General features: G+C 37.8%; 3 protein-coding genes and 1 pseudogene across 3 annotated transcripts; 2 read left to right on the forward strand and 2 right to left on the reverse strand.

Moving 5' to 3' along the window:
• Positions 1-176: 176 nt before the first annotated feature.
• Positions 177-4,498, forward strand: LOC137941384 (ATP-dependent Clp protease proteolytic subunit 3, chloroplastic-like). The gene is given in 6 exon segments (XM_068786767.1): positions 177-637; positions 1,650-1,764; positions 3,065-3,240; positions 3,549-3,644; positions 3,737-3,961; positions 3,964-4,498. Coding segments are annotated over 6 exon segments (945 nt in total). The 5' UTR covers positions 177-373; the 3' UTR covers positions 4,033-4,498.
• Positions 4,499-4,604: 106 nt separating this feature from the next.
• Positions 4,605-7,700, reverse strand: LOC137941383 (pentatricopeptide repeat-containing protein At1g71060, mitochondrial-like). Its single transcript, XM_068786766.1, has 2 exons — positions 7,503-7,700; positions 4,605-6,979 (listed from the first exon to the last, which is right to left on the reverse strand). Exon 2 carries the CDS (start codon positions 6,725-6,727, stop codon positions 5,072-5,074), a length of 1,656 nt encoding a protein of 551 aa, XP_068642867.1. The 5' UTR covers positions 6,728-6,979; positions 7,503-7,700; the 3' UTR covers positions 4,605-5,071.
• A 349-nt stretch (positions 7,701-8,049) lies between these two features.
• LOC137941815 (uncharacterized) lies at positions 8,050-15,669 on the reverse strand (annotated as a pseudogene).
• Positions 15,670-16,582: 913 nt separating this feature from the next.
• Positions 16,583-18,188, forward strand: LOC137942179 (PRA1 family protein H-like). The gene is made up of 4 exons (XM_068787873.1): positions 16,583-17,048; positions 17,144-17,283; positions 17,545-17,616; positions 17,701-18,188. Exons 1-4 carry the CDS (start codon positions 16,603-16,605, stop codon positions 17,775-17,777), a joined length of 735 nt encoding a protein of 244 aa, XP_068643974.1. The 5' UTR covers positions 16,583-16,602; the 3' UTR covers positions 17,778-18,188.
• Positions 18,189-18,302: the final 114 nt, after the last annotated feature.

Raw genomic sequence — 18,302 nt, forward strand, 5'->3', positions numbered from 1 at the left:
TTGGCTGGTTTTGATGGGGTGAAACAATTAATAAGATTATGGACAATCACCGTCAAAGTATTGCCTGAAATTTGTGCATCCGAATGATATAAACCGTACGAGCCGCCACGTGGAGCATCTGAATATGACACCTTCATGTTGTCCCTTCTGTTGCCTTTCCCAATTGGAGGTTTTGAGCTCAGGGATCGCTCTGACTAAACTATGTCTATTTATCACTGGTTGATTGGACTTGAGGAATGGCCAAGTCCTAATTGACTAGACTCTGTTCATCAATTCATACAACTGGGTTTCTTCTTTGAGAGTCCATCCTTGCAACCGAGGAACATTTTCTCTTACTCAAGCGACAAGGTAGTGCCAAAGGCAAAGCAGAGCCATGGAAGGAAGTTTATCATTCTCCATCTCACCGTCAAGATCATCTCTACCTAATGGATTTCCCCCTTCATTGCGTGTGTGCACTTCCGTTCCAGGAACTCTCGGAAGAAGACCCATGAGAATAAAATCAACGGCAAGTTTTCGAAAGACCCTTTCCTCGGACTGGGATCTCTCTAATTCTTCTGGACCATGGATGCCCAGATTAGAAGACTTGGACGCCACTAACATGCTCCTAAGGCAGAGAATAGTTTTCTTGGGTTCTCAGGTTGGTGCGTTGTTTCTAATCATTACTGGCTCATCTTTATTTGTTCATGAATTTCTAGCAGAAGGATTCTGTTGGTATGTGAAGCTTTTCTACTGTACATGAGTATATTCGAGTATGCAGCTGGTATATATTATTCCCCCAAGTGTTCATGTTTCATGTCTATTCCTATCTAAGCTTGGACAGAGTCATAGTTGGTGTTCCACAATGGGTTTATGCTGTGTCACTCTCCCTTGCTAAGTTACTCACTAGTTCGATAGGCTTTCCATGAGTTCTTTTACGTTTTTAAGTTGAGACGCTGAGGACTTCATGAACTTCTTTAGGTTTTAAATTGAACGGGGAGTTGTGGTTACAAGTGTTCCATTCTTATCTTTCTCGTTGCCACTTTATGCTCTATGTTTGAGGGAGGGACACTTTCCTTATTAAATTTATCTCGAATTGTAGACATTTTTAAATGATTTTGATGTTTCGTCAATGCTACGAGTTAAAAGTTTTACGATTCAGATGAATATCGATTTGCTTAGCTTCTTTGCATTTAGATGACTGTTTTTTTTTTTTTTTCTTGGTTATATTAGTAATTCATATGCTGCTAAGGAAGAAAACTATTATATATGTGCTTTTTTCTGCTTCCACTTCATTACATGCTTTTAGCAACAAAATGTGAACATAAGGTATCTCAATGCAACGTGTTTAGAGTTGGAATTATCATAGTTGCTCTCAAGTTTTGTACTGTTTCTCTGAATCTTAGTTTTTCTTCTTTGTAGTTACTATAAAGAATGATAAAAATTATTTACATCTTGTTTAAACTTTGAAAGTTTGTGGTTGATTAAAAAAATTTAAAGCATAGATATAGTTAGTTCTTGGTAACATTGTGTGAGCTAATGTTGTTATAACTCAAATTTTACCTTTTCTCACGTTTAATTGTTGATGTGTAACTATTAATGCCAATATTGAGATGTTGAATGTGAGTAGCAAATATCACTGTCTGGATGATGAGGGTTGTGAGTTGTGACAGGTGGATACTGTTACCGCAGACTTCATTATAAGTCAGCTTTTATTCTTGGACGCTGAAGACCAGAAAAAGGATATCAAGTTGTTTATAAATTCACCAGGAGGATCAGTAACTGCTGGTATGTTATAGCTGTTCAGTTTTCCCGTTTATTATTCTTAATGTGATCTTATCATGGGTTTAAGATTTGTCATAGTTACAATTCTTTACCACTTTTTTTTATGAAATTATGAGTCTTTACTTCATATAATTTATTCTTGCATCTTTTCTACTCTTGATGTGTCAGACCTTAAGATTCATTGTTCTCTAGTTTCTATGTATGCCCTCAACATAAGAAGTGTTTTAGGTATGAATCTCAAATTCAGTAACCATGTTTGTGTTCTCTTTGAAGCATGAAGCAAGTTAAAAAATGTGATTGCTGTTGATTTAATGTATATTTCAACATTTATCTATCAAATGCAGTTTAAACTCAACCAAATTATTTACCGGACCATTTAAAATAATAAAATCTTAACTGCTAGCTTCTGTGACAGTTCATCCTTATTCTAAGAAATTTACACACTGACCACTTAGTAATTCAAAATTTTAAGCTGTTTATTACTATGAAAGCAAAGGCTGCAGTGATGTCCCCTTTCCCTTGTCTCTTCCTTTTCCCATTTAACTAAGTCAAACCTTGGCAAACCCTTGCACCGGGCTGATTGATTGCAGTTATTGGTAAAGGTTGACAATGGCACCTTTATGGTCCAAAATCTCAATTTGCAGAAATGTATAGTTAGTAGTCTTTGTGAAAATAAAAGTATTACTTTCGGCATTCTTATTTGTTCAGGTTCATTTTTGTGGTGAAAGTATCTAAATTAATCAGAAATAAGAAGATCAATGTCCTTAGTTACTGGTGAAGTATTTCTAAATTTATCATAAGTGCTTCAGTAAAGCTAGCGAATTTAGTATGACCAATTTTAAGGTCTCGCCTTATTCCGAAACAATATACTCCAATCTGTTTGACTGTGGCATGTGAAAGTACCAAGCAGCCTGAGTTTGGTCTTGAATAAGTTCAAGCTTGAACTTGCATCCAGACCTATAGACAAGCTTTAATTCAGTTGTCAAACCGCAGCTTAATGTGTCTATCATCTGAATTTACATTTTTTCATTATTTGCTTTGCATTATTAAGTTATGTATAATTTCTAATTTCTATTAATTTAAGACATTTCCTTCTTTTATACAAATGACATTCTAGCATTTGTGAATAAGGTAACTTGAAGACTATCAAAACTACATTTGAGCGAAATATGCCTTGCTAGTTTGGCTATATGTTATAAAATTGAAGTTTGGTCATGTGCTTTACTGAAATACTACATATGCAGAAGTTTGTCTGTGTTTCTATGTCAAAAGCTAATCTGCTTCTCTTTTAAACTGTGTTCAGGGATGGGAATATATGATGCCATGAAATTGTGCAAGGCAGATGTGTCTACTGCTTGTTTGGGACTAGCTGCATCTATGGGTGCATTTCTGCTTGCTGCTGGGACTAAAGGAAAGAGGTTTTGCATGCCAAATTCTAGAGTTATGATCCATCAACCGCTAGGAACTGCCGGTGGGAAAGTGAGAAATTCATCACTCCTTGCTTTCGAAATCAACTTAGGTTTTTTGTGTCAAAATGTACTTAGGTTATATATCAAAATCATTTCCTTCGGGGACATTAGAGTGCATGTGAAAATGTAGTCTTTGTTAACTCTCTTTGATGAGGCATATATCATTATAGAACGAAGACATGATTAAGGTAGATAAATAACAATTACTATGCTGTAGTTAAGATATAGATATTGTTACACGAACAATTTTCTACTCTCAAACCAATGCTCCCAAACAGCCTGCTGAAATCAATAAAGTTACATCATGTTTGAATGCAGGCAACCGAGATGGGTCTCCAGATTAGAGAAATGGCATATCACAAAGTCAAGATGAACAAAATATTCTCAAGAATTACTGGCAAGCCTGAAAAGCAGGTGGGTCACACAAGAACACTTTTTAAGTCTCTTCTGTAGAGTATAAAACAGGTGGTCTAAGTTATTATTCTCCATGATTCCCTTCACTGCAGATCGAAATTGACACAGATCGTGACTATTTCATGAACCCCTGGGAGGCAAAAGAATATGGTTTAATAGATGCAGTTATAGATGATGGGAAGCCTGGTTTAGTTGCACCTGTTGCTGATGGAGTTCCCCCACCAAAAACCCGTGTGTGGGATATGTGGAACGTTGAAGGAAGTAGGAAAGCTAAGAAGAATTTGCCTATGGAGCAGAAGATTTTACAGAATGGGTTTGGGGTGGTGGACAAGTAGGTGATGGTGACAAGGGCTCTGAGCAAGAAAAAGAAAGTGCTGCCCCTGTATGATCATTGGTACGTGATTTGGTTTAACTGGTCTATTGTCCATCTCTGATATAAAGAAGAGCGTATGTGAAGAATTGGCAATTAGGTGTTGGGACTCAACACTGTTTCACATGAGAGATAAAAAGTTAAAACCCATTCCAGTGCTTGTAACAGTTATCGAAGTTCATGATCAAGTTTACTCAGACAGGTCTGTGCTGATGGGTTGTTCAAAACTATATCAATTAGAGGCTTCTATTGGTACATTTTCCATATCAACCGTCAAAGCCTTGGCTGTTTTGGTTACCTGTGGCATCTGTAACAAGTGAAAAGAACACATTCTTGAGCTCACTGGCTTGTGTTTTAGAGACTGTTCATCGGCCACCACATATGGAGGTGACATTCTGGTAGTATCGTGCTGGTTGAGTTTACCGGTTGTATGCCCATGCGAAGGAAAATAGTAAGAAATTGGAGTGCTCTATATTTCAATTAAATTACTTTTTCTCAGACGTCCTGTTTCAATAAAAACAGTGTAGTGCTAATGAGGTAAATATCCAAACAAAAGGTCAGTCAGCTTAGTCGAGCAATGCATGAAAGTAAAAATATAATTCTCTCAATGTAGTTTAACTCAATACTTCAGTTTGTGGTTGATTCCTACTTCGATTTTGGCATCACTAGATGAAGGAGAGCGTGGGTCTCAAATTTTCACTTAGGGTCTGTTTAAAATCACATGTAAAAGAAAATAAAAATTTGACCAGTAAGGGGCACTGATAAGATGGCTGACCGGTTAATATTCAAAAATCTAGACAAACATTTGATTTGACAACTCTTCTGTCGTCATTTGAGCTTTGGCGTTGGTATTTTCTGGAGTAGCCTTCAGCAAGCAGACATAACAATAAATCTGGAAAACTCAAGTTGGGGAGTCCACTGCTTGTCCTCCAGATTAGAGTGTGCAGCTTATCAGCAGTAACTTTGTTCTTCTTCTACTGGTTTTGGAAGCCTTTCCCTCAGTGTTGAAAGCTTGTAACTTTTATATTTATCTCGTTTATCCATAAGAAAGCTTTTGTCAACCATCCAATGGAGTTTTCCTTAGCACATCCAGCTTCTGACCAAGGTAAATCATCATGTCCTTCTTACCAGCATCAAGAAGTGCCTTCTTTAAATTACTATACAACTGTGCTGGAGGCCTAATACCCTTATCCATCATCTCTTGAAAGAAACCAATGGCCTCATCAAGCCTACCTACTCTACATAACCCGTTAATCAAAGAGGAGAACATATGCATACAAGGCAGAACCCCCTTATCATACATATGCCTCCACACCTTCAAAGCCATATCTACCTCTTGCTCTGCACAAAACATGCCCACCATCATTGTGTAAGTATTCATGCCTGGGTCACAACCAAGCTCACTCATCCTAAGAAAAACTGCATAAGCTTCCTTTGTCATCCCGGCTTTTATCAGATGATGAATAATTATGTCATATGTACGAGAGTTAGGATGAACACCGCAGGCTCTCATCTCATCCAATACCCTAAACGCATCTTTAAACTGCCTCACCCAACAGTAAGCCCCCACCACTGCATTGTAAGTGGGTGTTTCAGGGATGAAGCCACTGGCCTTGGACAATTCAAAGTACCTCAAAGCTTCAGTAAGCCTCTTATCAGAACCCAAACCATTGATCAAAGTACAGTATATGTGTGGACTTGACTTCACATTATTCACTTTCATCTCATTAAATAGCTTAATTGCTTCATCTAGTTTTCTAGACCTGCAGTAGGCATTTATAAGAATCCCATATGTGACAACATCAGGTTCAAACCCATCAGCTTTCATTTCGTGATAAACTTCCTGCAACTGTAGTAAATTCTGTTCATATCCCCAGCCTTCTAAAAGAACTGTGTAACTTTTAAGATCAGGGGCAAATCTTTTCTTCTTCATATCATCAAAGACTTCTTGAGCTTTTCTCACATGTCTGGACTTGCTAATAGTATCAACCAATTTATTAAAATCTGAGACATCAGGTTCCAATCCAAATCGAGCCATTTTTTCAAAGGCTTCAATGGCTTCTTTGACCTTTCTCGCTCTTGCATATCTGCGAGTGACTAGGGCAAATGTCTCCTTGGTCAATAAACCTTTAGCTGTCATGGAATTCACCAAATTCCACACTAGTTTGAACTGTTTGATCTTGCCTAGTGCTTCTATCAGAGCATGAAAGCCTTCAGTGGTGTGTTTGAAATTTTTCTGGTTCTCAGCCCATTTGAAAAAAGCCAGAGCTAGAAGTCCAGAATTACTTAGCTTTTTTAGAACTTCCTCAACAAGGGCAGGTGACACTGCAACTCCACAACTGTTGAGAGAAGATTCAAGAGTGGACCGAGGGTGGTTACCGATTATCCGACATATTCTCTCAGCATCCTCAGAAACTTTCTTGTCTACAAGAATCGGATTTTCATCAATCATATTGGAGGATTCCAGTGTTTCACTCAGCCGATGAACTAATCTGGGTAGTGTCAACCGAAACCTGAGGGGATAGGGAGACTCACCTAGTATCTGAGATATATTCCTAGTCTTATTAGAGCCATCTTTGGAAGTGAAGAACAGGTTTTTCTGATCATGTGAGCAGCTTTTCCCGAATCCATAAAAAGTACTTAGGGAAACCCTTTCAAGTTCACCAATAAGAGAGCGTAATGAGTAGCTTTGACCAAGCAATTTCATATTCATGTTGCACAAAACACCCAATTCCCCTGATGGTTCTCAAAGCAAACGGAAGGAGATGAAAACCAGACCCAAGACTGAGAAATCAATGCTTGATATTTGGATCTTTAGAGGTCAAAATGTGAAAAATCAAAACCCAACATTCTAATTTTGAACCGAATACTTCAGAATAATTGAGAAAACAAGTAGTCCATCACTCAGGGTGAACAAATGCTTCAAAATCAATACTGAGAGTCCCACCAAAACACTTTTCAGCACCTGCGATATGGAAAAGAAAAACTGAGAAACATATATTACACACTTGTTGTTCTTGAGATTTTGAAAAATAAAACTTTGTAACATAGCTTTCATTTCTAGCCTAATTTCAAATGTTACAAGCGAAGGGTACAAATAAAACGTAGAGAAACATTCATTTAGAAATCTAAATACAAACGGTGGTTGTTTTAGAAACTTTTGACCACGGAATCACTATAATGGAAGTTTGACATAAAGAAGTTCGAAGTCCTAGTCGCAAAATTAAGAGCATCAAAGCAGAAAGGAAATGTCTGCATAAGAAGTTAAACGAAGAGTAGGTTGAATCACATGGATAGACAGCAGAGGGAGCTTTAAAAAAAAGTTATCCAATCCACTGACGAAGTCACGAAGAGCAGAGAGCGGGGAGGGAAAGGGGTGGGTGGGGAGGAGGGCTTCCCCTTTCCCCTTCTTGATCTCTACTACTCCTTGCGTTCCGGGAAGCTTTATCCACGGGAAAGATAAAAAAGGAACTGGTAGAGAAAGGTACCTCATCCGGGAATACTATTCGATTTGCAGAAACAAACGACCGTTGTTTGGAAGAAGAATGCTCAGCACTCTGAACCGGGGGCCGTGAGGAAGAAACGAATACAGGGTTGCTGTACCGCATTCGTGACTCGTTCTGAAAACCACTAGCAGGTGGACTACAAGGTCTCAAGCCACCAATGAAGGAGCATCTTCCTACTTCCTGCTTTCACTCTAGGAAAAAATGAAGGAGTAGAGTAATTTATAATTCTAGAGAGGGAAAAGAATAAATTTTATATTTTTTAGATAATAATTCATGTTTCTTAAATAGTAAAATATATTTTCAAATAAGATAGTCTACTAAAACTAAATAACTTAATATTTTATTTTAATTATAAATAAAAAAAGTAAATAAATAAACAAAAACTAATCTAGAATGTCAATAGATAATAAATATAAAAAATATAAACAATTTTTAATAAAAATAACAGAAATTAAATAATAAAGTTGAAATTTATAAATTATTTTAATATTAAAAACTGAAAATGGATTATTCAAAACAAACACCTAATATCAATCTAATTGCAAGAGGAAGCCACATTATTGTTTTAAACAGGCTGCGTCGTATCTCATCCAGTGATGATAACCAATACAATATTACCCCCACAACCGGCTGAAGATTCCCTTCTTGTCTTTCTTCATCCTGTGTTCAAGAGAGGGAAAGTCTATAGAATTGAATGCAATATCTAGAACGATTGGATTGCTCGGAACAGCTTGGAAAGCTGGAGGAAATGCAGTTATCCGTGGAGTGCCTTTAGAGTTGGGATCACCAACTGCAGACTCATAATCATCAAGGTTGTCAAGAAGGAATTTCTCAGGCTACACAAAAAATTTATGAAAAAAAAATCAACCACAATAAAACAAATTAGTGCAGTAAAGCAAGCTCGCTGTAAAATATATAGAGACAACTACTAGAATTCTTTCACTTACCTTCTTATCAACACCTTTTGTCAGCTTTTCTTGAGTCTTCTCGTCTTCTGTAATCCCTGCAGCATGTTCTATACAGCTGTTCGATCTACAGTTGATGGACAAGGCCTTCAACTCCTGGACCAATTCCTACAACAAGAAAGGGAAAAATTCAAAATTTTCTGTAAGAAAAATCGAATATTATTGTATCACTAAAACATTTGAAGTTTGCCATTAGATGTTAAAGATCAGGAGTTATATCCACTGGCTTCAGAGGATACTACATTGGTCTCATAGCTTTTACCAACAAAAGAATGTCAGCTTAGAGACAATACTGAGGATATTCTGTTTCCCTGTTCAAGATCGCTTTACTAAGAGCTCATGTCAGAACAAGTAATTAGCTGAATCAACCACTTGATTTCTCTAAAGTGAAAGCACCCAACTGCATGACTAAGCATACCTGGTCAGGGTTATTTGAAGACTGGAATTTCTGCACAACTTCGTCAGCAAGAGAACGAGTATGACAGTACAATGCATATGCTTCAGTCCTCTTTCCAGCGAAACTGTAAGATTTGGCTAGATAAAAGCACCTGTAAAAATGTCAGAGCAGCAATATTATTTGAAATCTACGAGGCAAATAAAACTGCAACGACCAACAAGTACTCCTTTTACCTTGCTCTTATTGCAACAGAATCAACTCAAGCGGAAATAAAAATAGAGAACCAGAGAGAAGAACAAGATGATATATATTTTTCATGAAAGTGCACTACAACCAACGTACAATATGCAATATGCATACAAAGTTTATGGTATTTGACAAACCAAACAAACAGAAGAAAAATCAACCTCTCTGCTCGGAAAGCCAAACCCTTAATAGTGTACTCCTCGGCCAGGGCAACTTCCTCTGGTGTTCTATCTCGGCCAGAGTTAACTCAATCACAAAGATCAGCTATATTCTGCAAAAATTACATAAGCATTCAATACATCGGACATGGTACGATAAGATATGAGCAAAATTGCATTTACTTGATTTATCTGGTTGAAGCAAAAACAAAGGAGCCCAAAGTGGTTGAAAATGTACCTGAATTAAAAGATCGTACAGCCGAACAAGTTCTTCAGGTTTTGTGACTTTCTCTGACTTTTCATCCTGCTGCTTAGCTAATTTAGTCTTAGTGTTGCTAATTAGCAATTGATTCCGCTTAACAGTACGCATGCTTAGCACAGTGCTGACTGCCTTGTCAAGACCACTTAAGTCATCTTTCACATTATCAGAATCACCAGCAGTGACCTGTATTAGAAACACTATCACAGTAATTATATGCAACTAAAGGTTCACATAGTACAGGCCTCTCATAGAAAATATGTATTCTGGATAAAAAATACCACATGGTATCTTACCAAGTCAGTGCGAATGCAGCTCCTAGCATCGTGATAGGCAGCAAATTTTTTGTCAAACTGGGCAAGTTTTTTCTCAGCTGAAAGTGATTCCACAGCAGGGTTGAGGAGATTTTTCTCCAATTGTTGAGCTGATGGAAACATTCAAGAAGTAAATCTTTAGAAAAATCAGATTAGAGAAAAGGAATTAAACAGGAGCAGTCCCACCAAACTGCAGAAGTCATTGCAATATGAGTGGTGAGGTAAAGATCCATGTTCACAAGACTAAATCAGTCTTGGTTTAGAGATCTATTTTATTTTATTTTTTATTTTATGAGATATAAGTGAATGCAACAATATGCATATTCTGAATGCATCTGACTGATTCATATATGTGCAGCGGATTACGGAAAGATGCAGTACAACTACACTGAAGCAAGAAAATAAATTTTGTTGGAAGCAACCTCCTAATTGGATTTGGATGTTCACAGCAATAAGCCATGACTTTCAGTCTTCAATACCCTCCAAATTTCTGAGATACTCTCTTTTCCAGAGAAACCATCTAGAGAAACACAGAATTACCTATTTCAGGTTATACCAGTATTAAGAATGGAAACGGACAGGGTGGTTGGACCTGGTTCAACAGGAACTGGAATCCTTTACACAACATACATATAAAACCATTTCCTAGAAAAAGACATGTTGATCTAGCCAAGTGAAGAGGTTTGATAGGTAAAATAGACCAGTTGAGCCAAGGTGGTGTGATTAATGGAAATCTTGCTTTTAAAAATCAAATTTCAAACTGAAGGGCTAAAACTTGCACCTTGTCATTTAACCTGAAATAAGGCCTCCAAATAACCATGCCATACTTGGATTTATGCACTAATATAAAGTGTATTTATAACTAAATTCATCTAAAAAATATTTTGATTACCAATTAAATACAAAACAGTAACCGCCCAACTGGCCATCGAAAGGTCCCAGGTGTAGACATCAATTTGATGGCCAGTCCTGCTTTTTACAAACTTGGTTTGATACAATCAAACCAAAAGTTGGCAATGTAAACATATGCCAATCTGAGAGCAAAAAAAAAAATAAAAAAATAAAATAAAATACTTAACAATCCTCCATAAACCAATTCCATATAATAAGAATAGTTATGGCACTTGCATCAAACGAACAAAAAAAAAATTTCATCAAAAGAATAGTTATGGCAAAGCAGGTGAACACTAAGGTTGGCACACAGTAGACAATTTGTAATCAAGTAGATAAGTTAGTAAATGCAGCACAGTGGATTGGGCCTTGGCCAAGTTGAAGGGGAGTGGTGTGCAGGTCTAATGTGAGGACTTGAGTTCAAGTCTGACCAGGAGAAAAAACAGTGTATACGCAAATTCAGGAAAAAAAAAGAAGCACGAAGGGCTCATAAACAGTAGAACCAGCCAAAAGCCTTCATAACTATCCAACCCTAGACCGAGTCCAAAAACTTTTACAACTAGCCAGTATCCAACCAGCTTTCCCAACAAGACATGCCTTAAATGAGGTCAAACCTAAGTCAAGAGTTGGAGTAAATCCATTTGCAATTTTTCAGAGAAAATAAATAAATACACTTGAAAAACATTTCATCCATCACAAATACGGTTTATTGGAAGAAGTTACAAACATCCCAAGGATGAAGTAGCTACTCCAAGGGATTGCCATAAAAATGCAAATAATACAAAGTTGCTATTCAAAACAAATTTATACACACAGTAACTCATTCTGTATTAAAAGCAAAGATGACCACAAAACCTTTAGCAATTGCAACTTGTGTTTTTGCATTTTTCAATGGAAATCTACGATCAAGCACATAAAAGCTTCCATGGAAGATGCTTGTTGGGAACTCGCCTCTGCCATCACCGCCTGCCAATAACCAACACAACAGAAAGCTAACAGCATATCCAATTATTGTAAAGACTTGCAAGATGTGATTTGAAAAGATTATTAACAGGCAAAAGCATAATCAAGGAAGGATAAGAACCATGCCTCCAATTTGGCTATAAACAGGTCATAGGCAGGGCCTTCCATTTTTTCTGCATTCAAGAGTTCAGAAGCTTGTATACTTGACCTCCAATTTTGTGAGAGCAGTACTTAATGCTTGGTTCCAGTTCTTCAACCCGAGCACAATATAAAACTTGATCCTCTAGCCCCCCAAATTTTCCAAGTTTTTCATAGAAAGCCCTGCCAGTAAAAAACACTGATAACATTCTTATGTATTAAATATAGGGGCCTTAGTTCAATGGTTACATGGGGGATTCTAGTGTGAGATTTTGCATTCACATCTCACCAGAGAATAAGGGGTGTGCCTGTGGGTGTAATCAATATTCAAAACAAAAAAGGATAAATAACACCCAAAATGGTCAAATTACCGTGCTTTCTCAAAATTCATTAGTGCAGTCTCCCAGTTTTTTTCTTGTTCAAATAAAAGTGTCCCTTTCATATAAGAAGCATAAGCCTGCATATTAAAAAATTGTAATGAGGGACGTGAATTTTTACTATTAAAGTCAGTGATAGCATTTCAATTGAATAAAAAAAGGGGCTCTAAAAGGAAAAATGCATGCTAGCAAAAACTCAAGAATGAAATTCAAACTAAGTGAAAGCAAGAGAAAAGGAATCCCCAACAACGAGACATTTGGCAATTTCTTTCCTCACAATGAATCAGACAAGTGATTAGCCTCCCCTACAAGATGCTTCAACTTATCTCAAACTGCATTGCAATGTTCATGGGCCCATCAAAATACTCAAGAAAACAAAATGGTGGAGAGGAGAGCCAAGAAACCCAGATTATCACTATCACTGAATAAACCTTCAACCTCAAATGGACCAGACAGTAAATAACAGAAAAGAAAGCATTCTCATCTTGCCCATGATGCTAATCCACATTCTACCTTTCCTCGATCAACCGCTTTCCTGAACTTTTCCTTTTCATCAATCTTCAGCATTTCATCTTCTCCTGTCTCATCAGTTGCTGTCATCATCCTTCATATTAGAAATTTCTTTTCTCTGATACAGTGAGCCAATGAGCCAGATACAACACCAAAAAGGGGACAAAAGCAATCTCAGCTCTTGAGACATTTTTGCCTTCTTCTATTTAATCAAATCTTGTTTTGGCAGGATGGAGCATCGCTCACATCTCTCACTACCAATAATCAGACAGGAACTGACCATAGCTTAGATCAGATACTTTTGAAAATGATAGCAAGTTAACACTGTTTGCCCCAGAGAGAGGGAACACCTTAATAAGAAGCAGTATGGTAATAATAACTTACCTCGGCTTCCAGAGAAGTTCGAAGATCTCCTTTTGTGGCACACAACTTAGCAAATAGAGTAGCCCACTTTACAGCTTTTCTCAATCTACCAGTCACGTAGATGCGCTGGTGTGCATTTGGCCCTTCTGGCAATGTTTTTTTCTCCATTGCATGACTCCATGCCCTCTCAGCCATATAAAGAATCACATGGAGAAACCTATTTGAAATAAATTATTTACAAAAAAAAGTAAAGATTACATGTTAAAAAGTTGAGAAAAGCATTTTACAAGAGCATCCTAGAAAAAAGAAATTCTGATGCTGAAAGAAGGAAAAAGAACAGTATACCTCCTAATTCTTTAAATTATAATTTTTTATTCCCTTCTCTAAGATGTGCCAATCTAACACTACAAATAATTAAGTGTCAGTGTGTCTGTGAACGAATACGTTTTCTTATTCCATTCTCCGGTATGTGCCAATCTAACACTAAAAGCACTTATGAGTGTACATCAGTACACATAACACATGTATGTATGTATCTATCTATGCCTATGCGTGTTTGTGTGTATTTGTGAGAGAGCAAAAAAATGATAATGTTAAAGAATAATCCCACATGGATTAGTTACTACAAAGATCTTGAGTTTATTAGTTGGGAAATAGGCTTCCTAAGTTAGATAGTCATTTTGGGATAGGCCTTGGACCCAACTTGACATGGTTTCAAAGAAGGTACTCATATATGGGCCTATACCTAAATTATCCACTTGCAGAGCCACAAAAGTGGGCCTACGCCTAAATTATCCACTTGTAGAGCCACAAAAGAGAGCCTACACCTAAATTATCCACTTGTAAAGCCACAAAAAGGGTTTACACCTAAATTATCCACTTGTTTGGCCACAAAAGAGGCCTACACCTAAACTATTCACTTGTAGATCCACAAAAGAGGGCCTACACGTGAGGGAGATTGTTAAGGAATAGTCCCATATGGATGAGTAAGTACTCAATTCTTGAGTTAATTAGTTGGCTAGTTCAGATAAAGGTACGACAAGGGCACAGTTTTGGGGATTAAGGTTGCCAATATCGCATACTACAACAAGGCCCTCATGAGTAGCACACAAGTCATCACATAATTTGTGGGCTAATAAAATATGAACTCATCCATCTGTGTGGCGTCAATAACAAAAAACGTAGAGGGCAGTGGCGTCTTTCACTGTTACCAGGACAAGGATTCTACTTGAGTGAACACCTCCTCTGGCTGGAACTTAAGTTCAACTTTGACAACTACTCAAGAGGCTGTCTTGCCCCCATAGGAGAAAGTGGAGTCATTCAGGATTCGTGAGGAACATTCATTTGGTTACTCTACTCCCTTCAATCACCACAACTCCACTGAGAATGAGTTGCAGAACTCCTAGTTATTAGGGCTTGCAAGGATCACTTCACTGAGCTTCTTGTTGTAAAGAGCGATCTCATCACAACTGTATTTCAGGGAAGAAAGCTCCATTTGTGTTTCTTGCATATATGCAATGAGATTGAAGACCTTGGCATACTCAGAAAAGGTCTTCAAATCTCTGAAATATCCTAGATGCACAACCACTAATTATCTTGTGAATCTTCCTCCCAATTGATTGTTGCCACTATTTTATAATTGGACATCATGAAGTCTGTCATCCTCGCAATTCTGTTCTACATTCTACCTACCCACCCGCTATTGGCCCTCTCCTTGACATGTTATATTCTCAATGGGAATTTATGTCTCATTGGGCTTTAAAAAAAAAAAAAAAAAAAGGAAAAAATGATGTCTTCCCAGCAACGAAAAACAAGAAAACTATAAGCTTTTAATATAGACGAACAAAATCAACAAGAACAGAAATGGACCTCACTTCAGTGATTGTAGCCTCATTTATGTTCCTGCGATTGTATTTACCACGACCATGGGTGAACTTCAAAGATTTGTAAAGTCTTCTCAATCTTGCAGAGCAGTATCTCCTGTAAGGATAAATATGGTCAGAGAGAAGTCTACACCACACACTTGCCACACATGGCAATGGATAAGAAGAAGAAGAAGAAGATAAGAAGCTCAGAAGTATCCAAAATTCAAAACATTTTGACAAATAAGACTAAGAAATTTTCTTCGAAAGATCCAAATTAACTGATTCATTCTATCCTAGAATAATGAGAAAAGTAAAGCCATACCGATATCGAGTATAATCACTGTGCCGTAATCCGTGCTGCATCTGTGCTGATTTTACAAGCTGCAAAACTAGAGCATGCCAACAAAACAAAAACAAAAACAAAATCGAAATCAGAAAATAGAAAATGCGCTAGGAAAAAGAAGTTCAACATGGTGACAGATACCATTAATTGAAAACTTGTTTGCCTGCTCCATAGTATCGGATTTAGTGTTGTCAATTTCCATCAGAGACGTTTTCGCCATCAAAATCGTAGTCAAATATGCTCCGAGAATTTTTACAAATCTACTGCCACACAGTTGCAAGACTTAAGCACATGCCAGACCCAAGATACACAAATTTTGTGAATTCCCCTCTGAATATGAATGAGCAAAGCTGGAAATGACCAAAGAGAGCACCACTCCTGTAAGACAAAGATGAAGAACTGAACTCCGAGGCTATGTTTAGTAGGAGAAAATGCGAAGAGAAATGAAAAAAAAAAAGAGAAAGAAGAAAAAGCAGAAAGTCATCTGAATAGGGAAGTTGGAAAAAGCTAAAATATTTTTAAGAAAAAACTCTCATTTGTAAATTCATTTACAACGAAGACTTCAGAAACATATGTACAATTTAGTTTTAGAATGCAAGATATGATAAATTTGATCCCATCTGTAAAAGAATGTCTTGGTATTTATCTTATCAGAGAATGCTAGCCACAAAGGAAGTACCATCTATGGTAGTAGAGATGACCTTCCTGAATAAGCTGACCATCTTGTTCACGACTAATTTGACTGCAGTATACATGCTATCCTACATAATTAGCCAAATAGCAGAGCTCATTGTTCAGTAGGAATGGTAGGTGCGGAACTTTAGGTAGTTCAAGCACTTTAATCTCAGGAATGCCAGGGATCTCTCTCTCGGGCCAAATTTGACTTCTCTGGTTTGTGTATTTCAGGTATAGGCAGTTCTGACTTCGGGCACCTTAATCTTCGGTAGTTCAGGTTTTGGGAGCTCAGGCTTAGGTACATTAACCTTTCTAGGTCTGGTTTTGACAACTCGGGCTTTGGTGACTCAGCAAATACAACGAGTATAAAGAGAAATGGAGTTAATTTGCTTTGTAAAAATTATGAATTGTCATTATTAAAATTTCATTATACGTGGATATAAAGGGTCTTATTTGAAAATTAACTAAAAGACACACGCCTCCTCGAACCGGTTCCAATTATACCGAGTTAATGGCCGAGTCGAAGGCAACTTCGCACTAAGCGCGTAAAGAAGAGACGAGAACAAACGCAGATTTCGCAACAAAGACGGAAGTCGGAACTCTCTCGCTCCCCCTCTAATGGTCTTCTCGACAAATCCTTTGTCCCTCGCAGTGCCTGATCCTGTTTTCGAGACGTGGCTCCGAGACAATCGCTTCCTCGAAATCCTCGATGACCACGCAGCCGCCCTCGCCGGCTTCGCCGACCATACCACCTCTCGTGCAATTACAGCTACTGCCCGCAGAGGGACCACCAATAACACCGCAACTCTCTTCACCGCGGCCACTTTCCTCTTCTCTGTGTGTTCCACCCTTGTTTCCGTCCTAACTATCAACCCCTTTGCCAAGCTCGCCGCTGAGGACTTTGCCGGGGATACTCCTTCCTGGACTGGGTCTTTCTTGGGGTCCTCTGTGTCTTTCTCATGGCCTGCTTCACCCTCCCAGGCTCGGATGCGGGTCCAAGAAAACGTCAAACGTTATGCGCGCAATTACGCTTTTCTCTCCGTTCTCATCTTGGCATGCTGTCTGTTAGTAGTCCCTTGTATCTTTTTATCCTTTGTGCAGGTGTCCGGTTTCCTTCTCGTTGTGTATGAAAACGCTAAAACTATCGTGGTTTGTGCAGGTATCAAATACCGATTGCTCTTCTTGGTATAGTTTCAAGTTTGTTGATGTGGGAACTCTTTAGGATTTCCGACAATAGGTGGACACTGGTGGAGAGGTTCTCGATATTTCGTCAAATTTTGATTTACCTCTTACAGTCTGGTGAGTTATACTCCTCTAATTTTACGCATTTTGGGGTTTATACTTCTAAACGTGTACCTAAAATCCCACTTTTAATCGATTAAAGTTTCATTCTTTCTGTGCTTTTCTTTTCCATGGATAGGATATTCTGCTCGTAATACTTCTAAAGATCTGTTTGACCTGTTTCCTATGTATTATCTGGCCATACCCAATTGCATAAATTTCAAATATGTCTGTTCCTATACATGCATCTAACCTCTCATATGTTTTCTTTTTTTTCAGCAACTGCAATCATAATATATTGTTGCAATGTTCAGATAAGTCTCTTCTGGGCACTCTGTGTCAGTTATGTAGGTGAGATTGCCATTACCATTCGTCTCTGTCTTTGCTCTTATGTACTTGTGACAAGTACAGTAATACAATCTTGTTCTCCTTCAGTGATGCTTTTGCATGCTTTGCTTCGGAAGTTGACTCCTACAAAGCGACCAGAGAAACCAGAGAACTGTGAAACTTAAATGAAGGAATGTCTTGATTCATCATCCCACTCCTGTTGAGCATGTGAATTTTCTGAGATTTGGCATTAAGCCGCTTTTTCATATTATCAAGTGTAGAAGTGCTGGAGTAGAAGTTTGAGTGCAAGTGAAGAAATTAGGATAAATCTGGAGACCAACTTGTAAAGAATTCAGGATAAATCATTGACACGTGTCATCTTGGCCTACATGCAATTGCCGAGCTTAAACAACCCTTTGTTGGCATGGTTCAATTGGTGACAATTTGTGACTATTAACCATCACTTGTTGTTCCGAATCATTCATCATATACAGCAGCTCCGTTTTGTAACCTTTCAGGGACCTTGACCTTGCACCAGTGCTGCACTTGCGAGAAAAACCTGGCTATTAGGTTTCAGTGAGTAGTTTTTAACATCTCAGTTCTGTAAATTGAACACTGCAGATCCGTTAAGATAAGGGTATGCTCTGTACAAAATTTAATCTCAATATTTGAGGCATCGATGATTCTAATGTATGTTTAAAAGAAACAAT

This window comes from Aristolochia californica, unplaced genomic scaffold (genome assembly GCF_029961685.1).
Source record: "Aristolochia californica isolate CCGP_79_NKW_82.1479 unplaced genomic scaffold, dmAriCali1.0.hap1 SCAF_9, whole genome shotgun sequence".
NCBI lineage: Eukaryota > Viridiplantae > Streptophyta > Magnoliopsida > Piperales > Aristolochiaceae > Aristolochia > Aristolochia californica.